This window comes from Lasioglossum baleicum, chromosome 13, assembly GCF_051020765.1.
Source record: "Lasioglossum baleicum chromosome 13, iyLasBale1, whole genome shotgun sequence".
Classification (NCBI taxonomy): domain Eukaryota; kingdom Metazoa; phylum Arthropoda; class Insecta; order Hymenoptera; family Halictidae; genus Lasioglossum; species Lasioglossum baleicum.
In genome coordinates this window covers 15,764,103-15,786,037 of record NC_134941.1, presented here as the reverse complement: position 1 = coordinate 15,786,037, position 21,935 = coordinate 15,764,103, and the positions used below count along the sequence as shown (strand labels likewise).

At 44.0% G+C, this 21,935-nt stretch overlaps 1 protein-coding gene and 1 long non-coding RNA gene across 5 annotated transcripts in view; one reads left to right on the top strand and one right to left on the bottom strand.

Annotated features, from left to right (window-relative positions):
* Nucleotides 1-21,935, top strand: part of Arl4 (ADP ribosylation factor-like 4) — a 67,431-nt gene that overhangs the window by 20,277 nt on the left and 25,219 nt on the right. For 2 of the 4 annotated variants that reach the window (XM_076436860.1, XM_076436858.1), the window contains exons 2-3: nucleotides 18,820-20,217; nucleotides 21,157-21,372. In XM_076436860.1, coding sequence (XP_076292975.1) covers nucleotides 20,007-20,217; nucleotides 21,157-21,372 — 427 coding nt within the window. In that variant the 5' untranslated portion in view covers nucleotides 18,820-20,006. Of the gene's footprint in view, nucleotides 1-11,684; nucleotides 14,035-18,819; nucleotides 20,218-21,156; nucleotides 21,373-21,935 lie in introns of those variants that run through there. The other 2 variants (XM_076436861.1, XM_076436859.1) reach the window with 2 other exon arrangements.
* Nucleotides 5,102-11,323, bottom strand: LOC143215096 (uncharacterized). The gene is made up of 2 exons (XR_013010287.1): nucleotides 10,646-11,323; nucleotides 5,102-5,534 (listed from the first exon to the last, which is right to left on the bottom strand). It is a non-coding gene; the product is annotated as an uncharacterized LOC143215096 (long non-coding RNA).

Below are 21,935 nucleotides of genomic sequence, written 5' to 3'. Positions count from 1 at the left end.
CCGGGGATGGGCGTTCTCGAAAAAAAGAAAGAGGAAAGATAAAGAGGAGACCGTCGTAGAAAACCGCATTCCACCGGTTCATATTGTCTAATGATATAAACACATGCCGTGCCGCGCCGCTCCGCGCCGCTCCGCGCCGCAAGCCTAGTCGTTTCTCCATCCGCTGAAAATACATATAGAGCGCGAAAAACGATCGTATTTAACGAAACTACCACTGTCGCGCGCGTGTCTCTCTAAAAAGAAAAGAAAAGAAAATTTAGCTGTGCAATATTTTGCGGATCTTACGATAACACACGATGTCTGCGGCCACCTCCATTTCCTCCATTTTATCTTCTTGGAAAATTACGATCTGTTGGCCGGGAACGATAAATTCATCTCGACGCTGCAGATTTTCTTGACCTGTTCCTCGTTCGATCGATCAACAGTTCTTTCGCTTCCATGTTTTATTATTGTGAGATCTTTTATGTACATATTCCTGACTTGCGTAACTTCAACTTCAGGAAGAAAATGAGGTAATAATTCTTATATTTTACAGCGACAGGTTGTTCGTGCAAAATCACTGCGTCGATACGTAACGCGACTTCTTAATCAGGATTAGCTATATGTACATATTTGAAGGTGAACTTTACTGTTTCATTATCGTGCAGTTATTCAAATAATATTCCTTGTTCAACTTCAAGAAGAAAATCAGGTATGTAATAAGTTGAATTCGAAGTTGAAGCTTCTCTAGACCTCTCATCGTATCTCTACTTTATTGCAGTAAGATCTCAACATAATACACAACACATAGTCCATGTATTTGATAACTCGAATATTTAACATCGCCGAGTTATCCAAGCGAAATAGTTACGATAATACATACATATTTCGATTCGGTCTCGGTTCATGCTCGAGGAATCATCGTCCGGTTTACAGATTAATTCCACGTGTCGTTCCTGGAGTATCGACACGGTGAAGGTGCGCGCAGTTCAAATAAAAAAAAGAAAAGAAAATCTGTTCTGGCGTTAATTGCGGCCGATCGTTCATCCTTGAAGACGGCGCGCCGCGCGCATCAGAGCTTCGACATCGCGATCTCCAAACGGTGTGCACACGTTCGTCGTGTTTGTCGCGTCGTTAAGTCTGTCCGTGCGTTTGCGTGTGTATATCGAGGTAAGTTTACGGGCCGACAGGTATGTTACATCAGTGTAACGGTATGTTATCGAGCATCATCCCGGTTCACTGCGTCACGAGTTCTCCAGGTGAACAGTGTTCGTTGGAACAGAACTCTGGCCATCTTCTTCTTCTTCTTCTTCTTCTTCTCCATCTTTTTGTTTCTGACGATGATGCCCGTTTTCCGTGTCAACTTCTCCGAGCTTGTAAATACCGACCCGACCCGACCCGACCCGATCCGATCCGATCCGATCCGATCCGATCCGATATACGGATTCGTCCGCTCGAGAAAATGCTCGTCCGTGCAACCTGTCTAGACCAGACCTAGACCTTGACTCGACTACATATCTAGACTAGACCTCGAGTGAACCTGGACTGGACCTAGTCTCTCCAGTCGGAGTCCAACAGACTTGCCTCTAGATTAATTACTTCCGCTTTCCGCCTGTGTTCTCTCCTTTTCCAACGTCAACCTCCGCTCGGTTTCCACGATTCTTTAGATCCACGATCGAGCGACATCTTTTAATTTTTTATTACATTGAAAAGAAGATTCTACGAACCATTCGCCATCTTTTATCGTCAGCTGACGAAAGTGATTGAATGCACTTCGCTGTTCGACTTGGTTTCTCATCTGCTTGTTATCAGTTTCGTTTTTGGTACCTAGATTATAGTATATACAAGAGCACGCAACGGTCTCCAAGCAAGATTGTACATACATACATACATACATATTGTACTATACAATGTAGAGGGCTCTAGGACTAGATTAATTACTTCCGCGCCTATTCTCCGCCTTTCATCGTTACCTTGTACTTACCTGTACATACATTGTATTCTACACAACCCGATTCTTTCGTTCATGGAATAATTGAGTATCTTTCCGTTTGTTTTTCATTTTATTCGTTTTGTTCGTCTGAATAGGGAGTTCGAGTGGACCTAGCCTCGATCTAGACTCCTAGCTAGATAGGGCTCTAGATTAATTATTTCCGCCTATTCTCTCCTTTTCATTGTCGGCATTGCATTCTACAATCAACTCTTTTCTTTCCCGGAGTAATCAGTATCTTTCTTCGAACGGAACACTTTCTTCCATTGCTTTCCTTCAGTTTATTTACGACTGTGGAAAAGGTCCTATCGACAGGAAAGACAGGAAAGTGTCCTATCAACGCATTACATGTACACCAGTATTTCATACTTCGACTGTCGCATTTGCGTACAAGCTTTCAAACCGTTTTGAGAAATTGTAGAAAGTCTAGAATGTCAAATACTTATACGAATGCACTTTTTCGTGAACCAATTCGGTTCAAAACGAAGTCAAAACAGTCAAAAACGATTGCAAGACGTTTAATCGCCAGGACGAACCCCGAGGAAGGGGATTAAAAATGTCGATTATGAAAGCGCAACGAACCCTTCCGCGCTAGGGCGCATACAATTTGAAGATCTGATTGGAAATTGTAATTTCCCCGAGCTTAAGAGACTCGGATGTTCTCAGACTTGAAAAAAAACGGGTTTGCCTCCGCGGGGAGTTGATAAAATTCCGCACGCAGCTCGGAACTCGGAACAAGGAGCCGTTCGATTAATTGGCGTTTAATTGGCGTCCTTTAATAGTAACGAAGCGGTTCGCTTGTTCCCGCGGATTTTTCAGAGGTTTTTCCGCGCATGGCTCGCGGAATCGAAACGAAAAGCCCTCGAGAGACTGTCGAGACGCCTCCGCATCTGCTCATCGGCCGTGAAGTGAAAGCTTCCTTTGGCATATTTTTATTTTTTCTTTCTCCTTTTTCTTTCTTTCTGTTCGTCTCGTTTGTTTCCTGTTTTTGTTTTCGAACGCTGCGTGTTGTGCTGTGCAGTGCAGCGCGGTGAATCTCCGCGAGAGAGATGCGTTGAGAATATTCTCGCTGGAGGTCCGGACAACATCGAGTACATATGTATTATTTTCCTGCGTTTTCATCTTTCCACAGCTTTCCGAGTCAACGCGAGCGTCTCTGTACCTCGCTCACGAAGAAACTGCGACCGCCTCTAACTCGATCCTCATCCAAATGCATCGATGCAATCGCCTCGATCGCTTTCTGCTTTCTGCATAACTTTTTTTCCGTTGCATCGACCGGCCTCGTTCTGCTCTCGATTCCCTGTCGTCGTCGTCGTCGTCTCCTATTTTTCTCCAACAGCAAGTAGACTATGGATTTTATCCGTTTGTTGCCTCCATTTCAATGCTGTGTTTGACGCGTTTTTTGTTGTTGTTTGGTCTCGAACGCGATGCACTCGGCAGTGACGTTTCTCTCGTCACTCGAGGGAACGTCTGCTCGAACAGCTGTGCTCTACTTTACTAGACTCTTATCGAGTTTTGCTATATGTATTTTTAATTCATAAGAGTTTATTGCCTTTTTCACTTGACAAGTCTTTAACAGAGGAAAAACAAAGTCGGATCGATAAATATTCGCAGTGGCTTCCACGGTCTAGTTGTACATACAACACAGCCAGTTATCTCACCGACCGATAGCGATATCAGTTTCTCTGTGAAAAGTATGATTATGTACGTTGATCGCGAACGTTGGTCATTGTCTTCGTATTTTCAATTTCTGCTGATTGTTGAATGGGTTGTGCTCGTTGTATTATACATATGTACAATTAGATTCGGTCTATTTAGCATTTTAGTAGGTGATTGGCATATTCAGTGGAACACGTTCATCAGCAGAATGCAATTTCCTCCGTCGTCGAAAAAAAAGTATCATTGTCTCCGGTGTCCGAAGGATCCTCGCAGACGACTGTCTTCGGATTCGTATCATTCTCTCTCTGGAACAAAGAGGAACGGGCTCGCCGTTATGCAGATTGTCTTAGAGGCGTGTAATCTTCTTATTACGCGCCAGTCCTCGACAAAGAAGTTCCTCCTTTCGCCAGGGCCGCCATCGCGATTCCATCTCTCCAGTCTCTCGGATCATCCTTTGAAAAAATTCTGCACAAAGGAACTGTTACTTCTAGTCCTTTAATTATCGTTATTACATAGCCTGCAGATTCGCTTACTAATTTATTAAAACGTTAAAAACGTTGTAGTTCTGGCGCAAGATGGTACACAGCAATGTTTCATTCGTGCACTCTGTGTGTTTTGTGCATTCCATGCATTCTGTACAATACATAGTCCACAAGTATGTAAACATAAAATTTACTAAAATTATCAGTATTATCGATTTCCTGAAATTCTCACGATCCTCCACCAGTGCATAAAGAGTTGCAGTCTAGTTCATGGCGATAGCAGCCTCGCAGGAATGTTGCCAGTGGTCCAATTATCGTCACAGGTGTAAGATTATGTTTGTCTGACGACAGGAAATACAAATCTTTATCTTGGGAACAGCAAGTTTTTTTCATTCTTGTCAACGTGTAAGCCCCGTATAAGTCGACGTGTTGTCACGATTTCGGACATTTTAATTACGCGAGAGGATACTTTCGGACGGAAACGTTCCCGTGTTCGCTGCCAGTCTGCACTGGCAACGTGCACATTGCCGGGAATAACGGGAACGGGACCAGTTCACCGGAAAAATAATAATCACGAATGCGTAAGACGCACACGGAAACTGCAATTATTCCGTGGCGCGAGCGCATCGGTGCAGAATGCATCGGGACTCGGGACAACGGCCGCGGCCGGACCGAGCTTCCTCGAGCTAACCGACGAAATTAACAATGAAATTATGTAGTATCTCGCGTTTTGTAGACTCTGTTCTGTTCACTAAATCGAACGATCATGCTTGCTCGAAGGATTTGATATTAACTGCCTGGTTCACTGAAAATTATGGTAATTGTTCTGTCACTTCTGTCAGTCTCTGATGTCTACAAGACTCGCGTTTGTTCAAATAATAAATTTAAATTAATTCTAATAAGTAGACTGTGGATTTCTTTTATGCATTTTTGGGAAAAGTGAATGAGTGGAATTGAAAACGGCAAGTGCATGGGAATAATTTGAAAAGCCTATTTAATTAAGAAACGTTATGTAATTCAATGACTCATTGTAAAAGGAACGACGAATAAGTTTTAATTGGAGGATTTTTTGTTGCGATCACAGCTGAGTTCTCGGTTCGGTTGAAATGATTTTTTCGAGCAGTGAATGAACAGCGAAAGATTGTATAATATCCAGCGAACATTTTTCACTCGTACGAGTCCTAGGAATTCCTCATTGTTTGTTCCCTGTATCGTTGCATCAAAAATCCATCGCGTGTGAAGTAAATCGTTCCGACGAAAGCAGTGCATTTTTCCGAAGAAATCGTTCCTCGTTTATGTAACGAGGCTCGTTAGGAATCTGTTGGCACCTGGTGTCGCGTTTCCCTTTTCTTCGTTTATCTGTACTTTGGACTCGTCTACTCATCTTCGGAGTTTACTCGAAAGTTAGCGTCTTGTACCATCATCTACAAACAAAAATAATCCGAAAAAATTTGTCGATTGAATACCAAAGTGAAGTCGGACGGCGCGGCGCGGCGATAAATGAAAACTGTGTTATTTTCTCGCAAATTGTTTCGCAGTTCATGGGATCGGCTGCGCGTTATGAGTCACGATTATGTGCTAGGAGGATAAATCGGCGCGGCGCGGCGGATGAACGTGGATAGAAATTTCGATTGGCGTGAACGCCTGCGGCGTGTTTCAACTGGGTCGTGAATGTGCGGCGGCCGGCGTGCATTAGCGATCGGCGATCGGCGATCGGCGATCGTTCTCCGGCAAAGAACGTTATTATGTACTTGTTACAGATTACGACATGTTTCAGTAACGATGCCGACGTATTTTTCGCGTGTCTGCCTCGCGATACGTACCACTCGCATTTTACCATCGGCGTATGGAACGGAGAATCAATGGGAAACCATTGTTTCGCTTTTACTCGGCCGAGTGCGTTGGCCAATTGGAACGCGTATGTCCAGCACAGAGTTAATATATTTTGTGCACGTGTACATTTGTCCATCATTAATGCGATCAATAGGTCAATTATGCTTTTATTCTTTCATCGGTGTGGTCAGTCAATAGATTTCGAAGCGTTCGTACTGATTAAAAAATTTCGAATCGTTTGTTCTGCGTTCAGTTTAAATTGAGCTGGTAAATTGCCAATAATTCTATAAATTAATAAGATCGAGTCTAACAATATCAATAACTTTTCGTTAACCGTACTAGATGTCAAACGAAGAATGATCGCAAGAACGAAGTCTCGCGTCCGCAAGAAAGTTTCTGCTGAATTAACAGTTCTGGTTGCACTCTAACCCCGTTCACACGGGGAATTAGCATCGGTGGTTGTCGAAAGAACAGGTAATCGGTGCTCGGTCGACACATTATTATTTGCATGAAAGAAATGGCCCGTTCAGACACGGCGGAAACCGCATGGACCTTATTTACATTAGCGTCTATGTATTCGTTCACACGTGACCGCGCGGTCCAAAGATCCGAATCGCAGAAAAAATCAAATCCGCGCTGTTTCCGCGCGATTTTACATATTTATCATGGTTGCTATGAGAGCGTTCAGGTGTTTGACGGAAATCGCGCGTTTTGGGTTTATTGCTTCTTCGATATCCATCTGCATTGAGCTAAAACTTCGCCACTCTCTTGCACATCCGTACGGTTGCCGCCTCATCCGGAACGACTGCAAATCAATTTCCCTTGGTTCTCCCTGGGAAAGCCACGGGTGTTCGCTTTCGTAGGGACAACTACATACTACATACTATGAAAGTGGACCTCGTTCCATTCAGTTTCGCCGCGATTCAATGGAAATTTCTTGTGCTACGCCCCTCCGACGCGACGTTGACTCGATATTACGTGATCCCAGATTTTCAGTTTAACTAGGAGCTAACTGGGGCTCGATAACTCGCCGTTTCACCCGATCACTCGCCGCACATTCCGATAATACATTGCGCGATCGTTCGGAACTTTGATAATCGCAATGCTCTTCAAGCTAGTTTTGCGGTTTCAGTTTCGCGTTCGTTTCACGAAAAATGATCGAAAATGCAGCACAACTAGCAGAATGATTGCGTCGACGATCCTAATATCCTATTTACTATTATTAAACGGGACTAGCCTTGACACGATACGAATTTGTTCGACGACGCGACGCGTTTTCTCTCTCTCTCTCTCTCTCTCTCTCTCTCTCTCTCTCTCTCTCTCTGACTCCCTGACTGTCGGTTCCCACAATATGCTGCCAAATCGTCGGTTTAATTTCAGCACAGCTGGGAATTTTCACGCGATCCACACTATTTATAATCGCGCCCCTCGCGTAAATATTGTTCGCTCTCTGCGAATTCGTTTAGATGCGTTTCACGATCGCAGTTCGCGACAATTGAATTGTGTCTGTGTTACACGAGATACATATCTCGTCTATAGAATTGTACGGTGACGAGATATCGCATCCACGGTAGCGAAAGGGTTAAACGAAGGCATCGTTTACGTGTCTGCTTTGGCTCCCGGACTACCGTGCATCGAGAGGCAGGCCATGTTCCTCGCCATGTTCGTTTTTAATCAGTTAATTGCGGTGCAATTACAATAACCTTTTGGAGAATGAATGATTAATTTTTTATCAAATAAGAATCTAATTCTTCCTCGTCTTTCGTAAAATTTTTAATACATAGGACCATTTGCCCTGCGGTCGACGCGTATACATACTCGTCAATGCTTGATCTTGATTTTAATTCCACGCTCTGTGGTGGATTTTTAAAACTAAATTAAATACTGCGATGTTGAACGACTAAGTTGAATTTTCCAGGGACCGGTGATCGCTGCTGGACGAGGTACACATTTCTCTCGGCCGATTTTCTCCCCCGTGACTTATCTAGAAATCATAGTTGCGCGGTTGTAACGCTGTTATTACCGCGGCACGGCACGGCACGGCACGGCACGGCACAGCACGGCGGATAACGCGGATAAGGGTGCAAGAAGGATGTCGACGGATCGTACACACACCGAAACGGTCCCGGCCGAGCGTTATCAACGCGATCGTGAATTACGAGGCCCACTTTGCTCGACAGACTGATTTCCCCTCGCGAACTCCCGCGTTCCAGATACCGCACCGTCGCCAATATGTATACCGGGAACGAGATTTAACTAACGCGTCTAACGGGGTTCGTACTGTTACACGATACATATTATTAGTCGTGGGTTGTATAGTTCGCACCGAGAGACACCACCGGTGATCTTCAATTACCAGTTGGATTTTTATTAATCGGGGAAAGGTCGATCCACTTAACCCCCGACAAGCTAGTACATACGTATACATATCACTTTGTGACCGGTAGTGTTCGACGGACAGATCGATCACATTAATCTCGATACTGTTAGATCGACAAATTAATTTTTTACCTTGCTAATACATAATTACTTAAAACGGAACTGGTGGAGATTATATTGAAAACTACAATACAGTATTTACAAAAGTAATCGGACCACACGCTCGCACGATGAATAATAAATTAATAATTGACTTCGTTAACGCGTCGATATCCGTCCTCGAAATTGTAACACGATTTAACGTCGCAACGATTACACGATTAATGGCGAGCCGAGGGCTAAAACGGCGAATATGTATTCGAAATTTGGGTTAATCGTTGCTTTGGAATACTGATCAAGCGAGGGGAAAGAATCGATCGATCGAACGAATTGAGTCGCGAGGCAAGTGCCGATTGGTAGCCACGTAATGAGAGCCGTTGATTGTTGGTTAATCAAAGTGTAGACGACACTGTTCGCTCTGTTGCCGTTAAAGCCGCCGGTGGTTAATCGCCGCGCCGCTAGACCGCATCGGCTTAAGCGATTATGGCATCTGCTTGCTAACTGGATGAAAAAGAAATGTTTGATGTTGCATGCAATTTATCACGGTAATAATCGCGCCGGAAATGAATACATTTCTGCCCTATTTTCCGTCGTGGAATTCGGCCTCGAAAGACGCGAATAACTTACTTTAGACGGTACATATACATACATATAATTATAGAATTTCGTATCAAACGGGACTATCGGCTTCTATAACCAGGCTGCGGATCTCTGTGGTTTTATGGCTCGTAAAGCGGCACTGCGCAAAGACCACCAGTGCACCTTAATATGAATTTTGGTTACGTTTCATCCGCTGAAACTATAAAATGCATAATGAAACCGCAAGTCAGAGATATTCGCTCCGGATCACGATTACTTATGCAGAATGTAGCTCTTGCGACAGTGATTTCGAGGAATCGTAATCCAAGAAAGTTGAACGCGTTTGTTTAACGGTTCCATTAGATGTTAAGTAAGTTGAGTTAGATTACCGAGGTTTGCGAAATTTTTCTTCGGGGATCGCGGCGCGGCGCGCGGCGGGGTGTTTCCAGGTGTTTACTGAACGCATAAAATCGGCGCGCTCGCTATACAATGTATTTGACCGGAACAATCGCGAAATATGCGAGAATTGCACCCGTAAACGTGCTCGCAGAGAGTTTATAGCGGGAGGAGGACACAATCAAATCTGAGCGTGCCGGCAGACGGAATCGAATCGAATTTCTATCGACTGGGAACGCGAGAAATTCCATCAGGTTAACAAACACCATAAATCGGGTCGTAAATACCGCGAAACGGTCCCATTTAGTTTCAATTTAAATCGCCGATCGGCCATGGTATTTCAACTATCCGATACTTGCGCCTAGGGGACTAGCTGCGCGATTAGACTGCGGATCTGAATTTCCAAAAACTGGGCCAAACATCAAATTTCCACGAGACATATCATGTACAATTTATTTACTGAACTTGCATTTTACAAAACCTTCACATACTCCATTCCTCGTCGAAAAAGGAAATAAATAATCAAAAGGAGAGAGGGAGATGCAATATTAGATGTAAAACATTAGGATAGACCGCGGATGTTTATGCAATTTCCAATTTCTATGGACAAAGTTTTAGAAAGTGAAGTAAGATAAAATCCTTTTTTTATTTAATGGGAACAGCCTTTGCAGATCTAAAACCAATAAAAATCGCACTGAATTCCATCGAATTTTATATTCTCGCAATTTTTCTCAACATTTCCATGAGCCATACATGCATAAAGATCCGCAGTCTAATAATAAGGCGTAGAGCATAGAGCATAGGCTATCGGGTATCGGGTATCGAGTATCGGGTATCGGGTATGGCATGGGATATGTATGGATGGAGGGACGTAAACAAAAATTGTGTAGGGAGATGCCATCTCTGAGCGGCGAGAATTCCGTTGAATGTCACGACGTTAGTAACTGTAACGGCGACGCGACGATTCGATATCTGTTATTATGTTTATCGATTTCGTTATTCATATTTGTATATGCGATTTCTTTGTCATTCCGCTTCGACGTACGAAAACGAAAAGACGTGTTTGATCTCGGACGGAGATTCAGACGGGATAATTTAATTAGTTGTATTTGTTATAATTCAAATTTCGTATTAAAACATTTCGAGTTTACGAACGTATTATTCAATTTACGATTTAAATCCTACAATTGTAAACCAAGTCCAATTTCTTAGCCGCGAGGCCGAAATAGATAAATTAGTACATACATACATATGTACTGTGTACTGCAGGCGTGGACACGGGTGGAGCCCCTCAAACGTCTGCTACCCCCACCAAGCTTCCTTTCGGTGGTGCTCCTCGTGGCTCCGATGCACAAAGCCTGCGCACTGCTTGCGACAAGCGAAACGCGTCCTTCCTACATAGTAACGGCGGATGCTGGTGGGGGACAGTGGGCGCTACGGTGGGGACTGTTTTGCCTCAATTGAGGCAAAATTGCCCACGCCTGGTGTACTGCTTCGTTCCTCTCGTCGTCTAATAATAATTGATTCTTCTTCTCACGCGCCGCCGCGCCGCGCCGCGCCGCGCCGTTATAGTTTTGCTCTGACACGTTCATAGAGTTCACTGCGCATATTTTACATTATACATATGTACATACATAGAGTTCTCAAAGAAACGGCACATGATCTGAGACACTTCCAGTTAAACGGAGGCGATTATTTACGTGTCTGTTCAACTCTCAGCTTCTCAAGGCTCGACAGCAAGGTATAATAATTGACTGGTTCTCATAAGAATTATCTCATAAGAATTGCTTATTAAAGCAATTTCGTTCGAGACAACATGAAAACTCTCGGAAGTCGTTCACAGGTGTTCGAGCTGAGCTGAGCTGTGTTGGGTTGGCGGCGAGGCGTTTTTTAAGGAGAAGAATCACCGAAACGACGTGGATCGGGAGTATCGGTTAATTGGCTCGCTTTTACTGCAAATTACAGACCGATCTCCGCTCACGTAATCCTGCGGCACGCGAGGAATTCCACGCCGCGCCGCACAGTGGAAACGGAAGCGTGGAACGGCTCCCGGGTGTTCGCGCGCGAATATCTTTTCCCGAAACTCGCGCGAATGGAATCTGTATTGTGGACTCGATAAAAGTTCAAAGTTGGTGTCGATCCAAGTTCAATTAGAATTCTAGCCGAGATCTATGAGCCTAACCGATTAAGAATTTACGTGGAGTTGAATGGAAACAACAAGGGTTCAATCTCGAGCGAAAGTGCGCTTTACAGTGCAGAGAAGTTTTCGACGTGCTTTCTGATCTATGGAATGCCCCTTTTTAATCTCGAGAAGAACGAATTTTCACTTGAAAAATCAGTGCGTCGAAAGTTCACCTCGGCGAAGAAAAACTTTTCGCGATAAAAAAGAACCGAATCGCATAGTAAATCGAGTCGTTAATTGTAATGATGAATCGTGGACGTTCTTTTATCGTTTACACATGCGGCGCGGCGTGTTTCCATTTGAAACATTGCTGAACGTTTTGCGACGCGTCGATCAGTGAACGGTATATGCAATGTATGTATGTACTTCGCGTAACTCCGATCGAATTTATTCACCATAAACTTCACCATAAATAGAATCTCGGCATTTCCATTTACCGTTGGCATTACACGGTCGCAGCGAGATTTAAGAAATCCACGAACCTGTTATCGATCCCGGCTATCACTGCCGACAATGAATAAACGCTCCGTGACCGCTATCTTTCTCTGTTCGTGTTTGCCAGGTTTCTGGTGCAATTAGCGTGTTATGCCATTACTGAATCGTTTTGACCAAGTTTTCGAATTTTTCGATCGTTAGCCCGGTTAGGAAACATTCCACAACGATCTACTAACCCTGGTAGACCCGATTCATTTTTTCGAATATTTTCAATAATTGATATGTACGTACATGTAAAGTCCAATATATGTGGTATGATCATTAAATGGTCAGAAGCAGCTGTGTTTCTTTAGTTTCTTTAAATTGAATCACATATTTATGAATGCTCTGATCGATTTATCCAATACAAATAAATTCAGTAACAATTAGATTTCCCATTCGAATTGCCATTCGAGTTGGCAACGTGATCCCTTCAAATATTTGTAAAACTATTACCGATCCGAAAAAATGTTGCAAATAAAAACTGAACGGTTTCAAGCTGTTGCTTCTCAAATTGGATCATATAGAATATTTTTGCGAATGGCCCGGTGTTCACGCAGTTTGTAATTTTCCACAAAACAGAAAACCGGGGATTTAAAAAATGACGAATGCAAAACACGCGCATAACCTACCGTCACTGCACTCTGCATTCTGAAACAAACAAATCAAGAGTTATTCAACGGTTGCGCAACATTGGCCTCGAAATAGGGGTACGCGAGCGTGATTTTCTATAAATATTCAGAGACTGTAATTTATGCGACCCCGAATGCACGCGGTGCCCAAGAAGACCGTACGACAGGTAGAGGCAGCATGCACGTGCACGTGCAAAAGTAGGCAAATCAAATTTAAACCGGGAGAATCGTGAGGAAGGATGCGGCCAGAGAAATCTGCCGTTCTGGGTCATCGTTCGGGCTCTCTGGTATTCATCGCGGATCCCCTTGATTCCTCTACGGAAACCTCTAAACAACCTGTAAATTTCGCGCTTGCAAAACCTTTGGAAAAGCCACGCCCAATATCCTGTTTATTTTCATTCAAACTCTACTTTCTGCAAACTATGTACATACCTATTACATATGTATTATTAGATTGTCCGAAAAGTTTCTTTGGGAATGTGTTCCTTCCTTTAATGTTTCTTGTTAAATAGATACAAACAATGCGATAATCTTTATGTTAATGTTTTTCGGACACCCTAATACATATTTATTTAGCAATATTAAAAGAACACATTCCGAAAATAACTTTTGGGATAACCTAATACGATCGAGCACAAGTCAATGATACAATTTGTGGATGATTGAACGAAGAATTAATTTAATACGAACTGGTACATTGTATGTACATAGAACATTGTGCAGTTTCTCATTAAAACAGTTATCAATAGGCTGCGGATCTTTATGCGAAATCAAAATTCCCCCGCGTCGATTGCATGCTATAGAAATAGAAACCAAATACGTACATACATAGAATGTTATTTCCTCCCTTAATCATTTTAATAGATGAGAGATCATACATACGTATATCGACATCTGCAATTTAAAAAATTTTCCTACCATGTATGTATTTTGAATTTCGTTTACCAAGTTTTCCTATAAATGCATAAAGATCCGCAGTCTAGTTAACAAACTTATCCGTTCGGAGACACACGGAGCTCCGATCGTCGAACGCGAATAATTTCAGATTCGCAACTCTGCTCGTGCGAAGCGTCGCGTCGCGTCGCGGAATTATTGTCGCGTAACTGTTATCCGTTCACGGACCGCAAATATTGAAAATAAAAGAGCGGAGGACTGTTTCATCGGCGCGGCGAGAATGGTGTTGCACGTCGGTGTTACTCAACTCGACAAGGTGTGCGGGTAACAACGTTCGGCGCGGCGCGGCGCGGCGAATGAAACAAGAAAAAGAAAAGGAAAAAGCGAGAAAGAAACGGCCGTCAGAATTTTCATCACCGGGGTCCTGTCCTCGATGGACACCGAACAATGCAACCTGTACGTATAACTGTTTGCTCTGGACCGCTAGAACGCGCGTTGCTGCGCGGCAGAGAACCAGAGCTAGAGCCGACACTCTAGAAACCCGTCGAACCAATGAAAAAGGAGTCGACACGCGAACGAATCGCGTGTTCAGCTCGGGCTCCGTTTTTCTCTGGGTTAGGTCGTTTGTCGCGATTTTACTATCGTCCAAGTCGAAATTCAATTCTCCCGGTGTGGACAAAATTTTATCGAGGCTCCGACGAGCGAAATTGTGAAATTGTGAAAGAGAATTCTCGCCACTTTGAAAATAAAACGGCTGGTTTATCGACCCTGTTCAAACTTGATTAAAAAACCGGATTGTTTAGAACGAGACTTGTGTTTATTTACCGTCCGCCTTATGAAACTTTTAACGAAGCTCGCGAGCTCCCATGCTGCTACAGCTTTCGTGGATTAACGAAGCCGAGGTGCACACGTGCTCGAAAACTTGGGGTATTAACAAGTTTCTCTACTTCTGACTTAACATGCTGCTGCGAAGGCTAAAAAGTTTTAGCTCAAGATGCAAACTTCTGGGCAATTATTGTTCGAAGTAAATATGTAATAGAGGAGAGAATCGAGGCGGATCTCGAGAGACCTGGCTAATTTCGCCGGCTGTTTATCATTTGTTAAATATTGAGTCGGCGGGCTGTCGCGTGAAAACGGCCGCGGCATTATTAAATTGGAACACCGAAACGAAGAACGAGTCCCGAGATGGGGCCGGAGCGAGAAACGAGGGAATAAAAGTAGTACTATTGGCAGCGATATCGGTAAACTGAATCTGGTGCATGTGCATCTGCATCTGCATTGGCTTGCATCCCGGCCCACTTTTATCTCCTTTTTTCTGGACCAGTCGGCCGCACCTGCCAGCAGGAACATTTTCGAACACGCGTTCCCCGAGTCCCGAGTCCTTTCATTTTTCATCCCCCTCTTTCGCGCGTCCCTTCAGGGACAGAGTGCTCCGAGCCCCTTTTCACCCTTTTTTCTCTGGCGATTCTAATTTTTCTTTGCGGCGCGCGGCGCAACGAAACACCTTGGCGAAGCTCTTACACATGGGCTCCATGATCGTGCACGAAAATTCAGTTGTACAATTTTATACATATGTATTATGATACGAATACAATGTACGAGTTTCTAAAATGATTTAAAGCTTCTAATTTTTGTTGATAGACTAGATTTAGGGAAGCAATAGAACCGCATCTGAACTTTCACAAGTGTTTAGAGCTTCTAATTTCATAATAAATTGGGTTTAGAGCAGTGGAACAACTTTTGCTGCGATCCGACAGGAACGGGTCGCGTGAACGACACCACTCGGAATCAAGTGCAGGGACATTCGCGGCACGGATATGCCCCACGTGAACCGTCTAGACCAGACGAAACACGTAATCCGAACGTGCCGTACCAGTAGGCGAATTTTAAGGCTTCTCGACTAGGCGACGACGCGACGCGACGCTTCGAGGAGAACACGAGCCACCGAAAGCTAAGCCAATAAACCGCAGAACACACGGTTGATATACTCGTTTTGTCCGTTTACACGTTACAGAGTCTCGTGGTTTCTTCGGTCTGTTTTCAAGACGATTTATGATTATGGTGTTTGCTGCTCGCCGCACCGCGCCGCACCGCACCGCTCTATTGCAAGTACCGCGAGAAAAAAAAGACACGCTTCACAGGGGAGAAAGAGAGTAATAAGCACCGTGAACCACTTACGCGCCGTCGTCGATCATCGTCCAGATGCGGGCATGACTAGGCAAACTTATGCTTTAATAGATTGATTTCTAATAAGCCGAATTGAGCGAAGCGTGGAGAGTCTGCTAACAATGTTATTAATCGTCGCCCTGTGAGGCGGAGCTCTGAAAGATTGCTGTTAATTAAATGAATGGTAGTCGTTGATATTTAATTATCAATTAAAATATTAGGTGTTGTCCCAAAAGTATTTTAAAACCAACTTTCGGGACAACCTAATACATACATATGATCAAAATCTCACAAGCCGAGAGGACTCTTCTATTTTGCGAATTTTCAGCTATCGGAACGTTCGCAGCGATTCGAAAGTTCTAGAACCATCAAATTGCGACAATTGAAGAAGGCAGGTCCCCGTGGCATTTAATTTACGACACTCTAATGTCGCGGCACGGAGTCATTTAATATAGTCGGCGCATGTAGCAACGATCCACAAACACAATGTCCTCGCATTTCTTCGCGCACTCTCGCTTTCGCAACGATGCTCGTTGTCGTTGGAGGAAGCGCAGCCGCAAAATTGCACGAAATTAGCGCCGAGCCGTGTGGAATTAAATAGGCGAATACACTGTCGAGAGAAAGAAAGAGAGATATGAACGAAGGGGAGACGAAAGACGAAGCACGAAGCACGAAACGATTCGTTAGAAACGCGAGAGAACAAAAGCAAAGTTGCGTCATCGGAGAAAATAGTCTTTCTGGAACAATGCTCGAAGATCCGTGCACGGGGAAAGAAAGTAAAACGATTAGTCGATAATTGCCTCGATTAGTAGCCGTATAATTGCCCCTCCCATATTCTCTCGGGGGGAGGGAAAAATACTTTCGATCCGTAAATAGAAACGCGGTAATCGAGCGATCGAACGCGGAAGTCCGAAATGTATGTATGTAGATCCGATCGTGACGGAAATAAGAATAAAAAGGATTCACCTGACTTGCTGGAAAAAAAGAGAATTATGCTTAGACACCGGATGACGGGGACAATAGGCCGGAAGAGACTCCGAACGGCTGTGCCCGATGTTTCTCTTTTTCCTATTGTGCTCGGTCCCGATGGAAATCGCGCGATATTTCCGATCGAAATCGCAAAAGATTTATCACATTTCGATCTTCCATTTTTAATCTGTGACATTTTTCTCGTGTCTTCTTCGTGTTTAGTCAATTTCGTTTGAAATCTTCATTATAAGCCTGACGATTTTAGAGCAAAGCTGTTTGTAATTGTATTCGCAGCTGAGCCAATACCTTGCACGAACAATTGGTAATCGATTCATTGGGAGAGTCCGAAGAAAATTGGTGTCTAAGACCGCAGCCTGTTATTTCTGAGGCTCGTTACTACGTCATTCTACCCCCAGGGACGACCCAAAACGAACATCCACCGCCTCCCCAGTGAGATATACAATTTTCGCTAGCGGAAAGTTCGACGCGGGTTGATTTACGAGCCGGAAAAACCCCGAAACTCCCGACGCGGCGAGGAGGCGAAATATCTTTGGAGATACACCCGGTTTCCGGTTTCCGGTTTCCCCGGGCCAGTCGTGTTTCCTGCTTCCCCGTCGAATGCAATTTTCCGACGGAATTCAAGTTTCCCTTTATGAAGCACGCTCGGAAAAGTCGCTCGCTGGAAAAGGATGTGTGTCCTCGTTTAAGCTTTCTTACGCGGCTACGGAACTTTTATCGAGCGATTTTACCCGGTGACAATCGAATCTGAAGAATTCGTGACTTAGGCCGTTATTAGACTAGGCCACTGGTGGCGCAACCGAGTTAAATTTGTTCTTTTTAATCATTTTTTGATTCCGCCCTGTCCCATTTTCTCAGCCAGACAATATTCCTCTGAAACATGTGCAATTTATTGGTAACGCAAGATTTAACCCTTACAGTTACGTTCTTAAGAAATAATTCCGTGAAATGTTGTGGGCTCATATTCTGAATCTTTATGCAGAATCAACATTTTCACTGTTTTAAATTTCACCCATTTATTTTTAGCACAAGTATGTACATGGAAATCCTGCTTGTTTTAACTTTTAACTCGATAAACTAAATCACTTTCCCAATTTTTTAATCGTCCCTCACGGTCGGAACGGGTATTTTGAACGGGAATTACATGTTTGTAATGATTTTTGATGCTGCAAGAATTTGACAAATCCTATATGGGGAATTCTGAAGGTTTTTATCGTTCATAATTGGCAGATTTCATATCTGAACGGACTCCCCGGGTTTTCCGATTTTTCCCTGGCTAGCAGTTTTTCTTGAAATCCTCTCAACTCCACCCACCATCCGCGATCCTCGACTCGATCCAAAGTTCCCGGGACGCAGGACTGGTTCCTCGAGAGGCTATCGATCACAAAGGTTCGACCCTCCCCCCACAAAGAATAACGCGAGAGCGAGACCAAACCAGATCCAGTAGTTTTCGAGGCTGCTCGATCTTCCAACGATCCTTCCGTGGTCATTATAGATCGGTGAGAGTTTCGAGTCGCTTTTTTTGCGATGGCCCCGGGAAGCTCACCTGGTCGTTTCGTGCTCTCTCGCTCTCTGGAGAACGTTGAATTCGCTTTTGTCGACCGTTTAAGTGCTCTTTCGTCGCGTCGCGTCGCGTCGGCTCGTGAATCCTCTTCCACGAATTAGGAACCAGAAAGAACGTTATTTCACACCGGCTTAATCATAAATTCGTTTGTTCGACACGTTGATCGCCGGTTCTCGCTACTGGATGCTGCGAACACCAGAAATTCAGAGTCATTGAAACAGGTTCTGTTGAAAACATGGTCCATGAAACATTTTTAATAAAACATTCTTGAACCTAGATGCAGGGGAGAGAATGCTTGAAAAAGAAAAATATTCTTACAACAGTAAAATATAGTACGAAGAAAGCTATTGTCTCCGAATTTCATTCTTTGGATCACCGATAAGTCTGTCGATCCAGAAAGATAAGTTTGATATCGTGTTTCGAGGAGATTTAACGGCTCGGGTTCGTGGATCAATAGAAACAATCAGCCCGATAATCGGCAGACAGTGCGAGCATCGATAACGCGTTCTTCCTTTCATTTTCAGCCGGTGTGGTGGTGATCGTGGCCTCGGAGCGAGTCCTTTTACGGCGGGGACGAAGCATCGAAAGCGGAGACAGCAGCCTCCCTTCTCTTCTCTTCTCTTCTCTTCTCTTCTCTTCTCTCTCTCTCTTCGACCGCGACTTTGGCCCAGAGACACGAAAGGAGACTCTGTCTCCCTTTCCATCTCCCGAGGAACAAGAACGAGAAACAAGAAGAAGAAACATCTCGGTGGCGGCGCGGCAGGTACAACCGCCAGCATGGAATAAAGGGACGCCGCGGTATCATACTTCGAGAGAGGATTCGGTGGAAGGAAGGGATTTCTCTTTGGCCCTGGGATAGGGTCAGGTAGAAATTAAGTGAACCCCGGGATGCTGGAATAGGTAGATATCGAAAGGTAAACAGTGGGAGGAAAACTGAAGAGGTCCTGAAGGAGCTGGGAAATTCAGAAGCTAGAGAATATGTTGTATATACTTGATTAGAGAACGTTTCAGGAGACCCGGAAGAGGATAACAGACTATACTCGAAGGGAGACGCCCCGAAGAGATGAGGGCCAGCTACGTAGAAAAGCCAAGAAATGTTTGATGAGGAAGTATGAGGAAATAGGACATCGGGTTCTATAGAGAAATCTGGAATGGTTCCTAGGAAGAAAAATAGGGGAGAGAGATTAAGAAGAATCGAGACTGATAGCGGATAACTCGGAGAGCGAGGAACTGTCGATAAACCGATATGAGGGAGGCAGTGGAGTAGTCCAGTCGTATACACAAAGATAGGACGCTAGCGAATAATGAAAGATAGAAGCTAGAGAGAGAAGGAACAAGAAACCTGGAGAAAAGATACGAAATTTTGAAGAAGAAGGAGAAGAAGGAAGAACTGGTAGACAACTGGAAGCCCGAAGAAGAATGAAATCTAGGAAGATAGGGTGAGAGGAGGAGGAGGAGGAGGAGGAGGAAGAAGAAGAAGAAGAAGAAGAAGAAGAAGAAGAAGAAGAAGAAGAAGAAAAGAACTCGGTTTAAAGAAAAGAAACTGCTGCGAAGGCGAGAGTGCTCGAGGAATAAAAATTGATTACAGGTGGAAAGAAGTCGATATCAAGGGTGCGTCGAGGGAGAGGGGCTAAATGCCTGATAAACGAACGATAGGATAGGAGAGGAGGAAGAGAAGGTCTAGGGAAGAGGTGGTCGCCGAGGGAGAGGAATGGGTGCCGGGATGGGCAGGAGCGGGACGAGCGGCGGGTTCCTAGAGGCACTTCCTACGGGAACGCCGCTCCACGTGGCCATGCTTGGTCTGGATAGTGCTGGGAAAACGACAGCGTTGTATCGCCTCAAGTTTGACCAGTACCTGAATACTGTGCCCACCATCGGCTTCAACTGCGAGAGAATCCGCGGTGGCATTGGCAAAGCCAAAGGTAAAATCATTCTTCTCTTCTCTATCGTTATCAGACAGCGGATCTTCATGCAAAATAAAAAGTTTCTGCTTGAATTTGAACAAACTGGGCGGAAATGGACATATATTTTCATTCTTAATATGTTTGTTAGGTAAGAAATGATATACATATAACGGTACGTGTTATTAAATTCTTCTAATGGTTTTACTGTTGTTACCGTTTTAAATTACGCCCACTCTAAATGCATCAAAAATCCGCTGTCTAATCATTATACATAATCCTGTTAATCAGCATTCCTTCGCGTTTGATGTCTAAAGAAAATTCAGTGTATCATAAGCTCCGTTAACAGACTCGATCGTTATAATTCGACCGTTAGTCAACCTTTTCTTTCAATTTTGAGGTCCAAAGAAAAATTGAATGTACCATTAGAACATTCGGTAGAAAATAGTAAAATTGTGTTTGAAGATTCGGGACTCTCGGTCCTCGATAGTTTCTCGTTGGGGATATTTATCAGGGAAATTTTTAAGGTGCATTGGAAATTAGGGTCACGTAAAAGTAAAAGGGATTACGCGCACTTGGCGAACAACTGTGCTTAAGATAATAGGAGTCGGTCCGCAAGTTTCTTCATCGGTTTTATGGCTGGACGGAATCGGTTTAATGGCTACGGTAATTGTTTAATCGATAGTTCTCTACATTGTTTTTCCTCGGGATCTTTCCTCGCTAGAGCACTAAAACGAAATAGCTGAAGAATGCTTGTCTGCGCGTTTTCGATTATACTACATACTACATACATACATATGTACCATTATACATATCATATGTACATATAGTATTCGCGATTATGAAATGATCTTTCAAGCAGCAGCCGCCACCAAGGCGGAATTTCATATTTTTCAATTGTTTAACCTGACCATTGTCGCATCGTTGAATGAATGGATTGGTATCGTTATCTGCTTGCAGGTGTGAATTTTCTCGTGTGGGACGTGGGTGGTCAGGAGAAACTGCGACCTCTGTGGAAGTCGTATACTCGTTGCACCGACGGGATCATCTTCGTGGTAGACTCGTGCGATGCCGAGAGACTCGAAGAAGCTAAGATGGAGCTGACCAGGACAGCTAGAAGCCCTGACAACGCTGGAGTGCCCATTCTGATCCTGGCCAACAAGCAGGACCTACCAGGTGAAACGATTTCCGATTAGTTTACGTTTATACCGATCCTGATTCCGATGAATGATCCATCCGCCAGAAAGTAGAATCTCTTTCGATGTATTAAGAATGTAGAATGTAGAATGTAGAATGTAGAATGTAGAATGTAGAATGTAAGAGATCGAGTGGTCGAGAAAACACTGTCGTCGTATCGGTTCAAAGTGTACGGCTTCGGCTTGGAAGTCTGCGAATGCACTTGACCGCAATTTATAGTGGAACATGTTTAGATTCTAGATCAGGCCGCTCTTCGTCCTCTCGACGCGACGCGAGACGGGTTGCTGCTTCTAATAACGTTGAAAGAAAGCCGTTGTAGAAAAATTAATCTGATCCGATCAGAGCACGGAGTCTGTCGGGTTAAGCTGTTCGACGGTGTTTGTTACATAAGTCTAATTGTAAGAATAAGAAGTATCGACGATTAAAAACGTACATCGTTGTCCGTATGTGTATGTATACGTATCGGGCATCGGGCATCGGGAGATGACATAATTTCACTGCAAGTCGTTTTACGGGAAACGATGATGGATTCTCTGGATCAT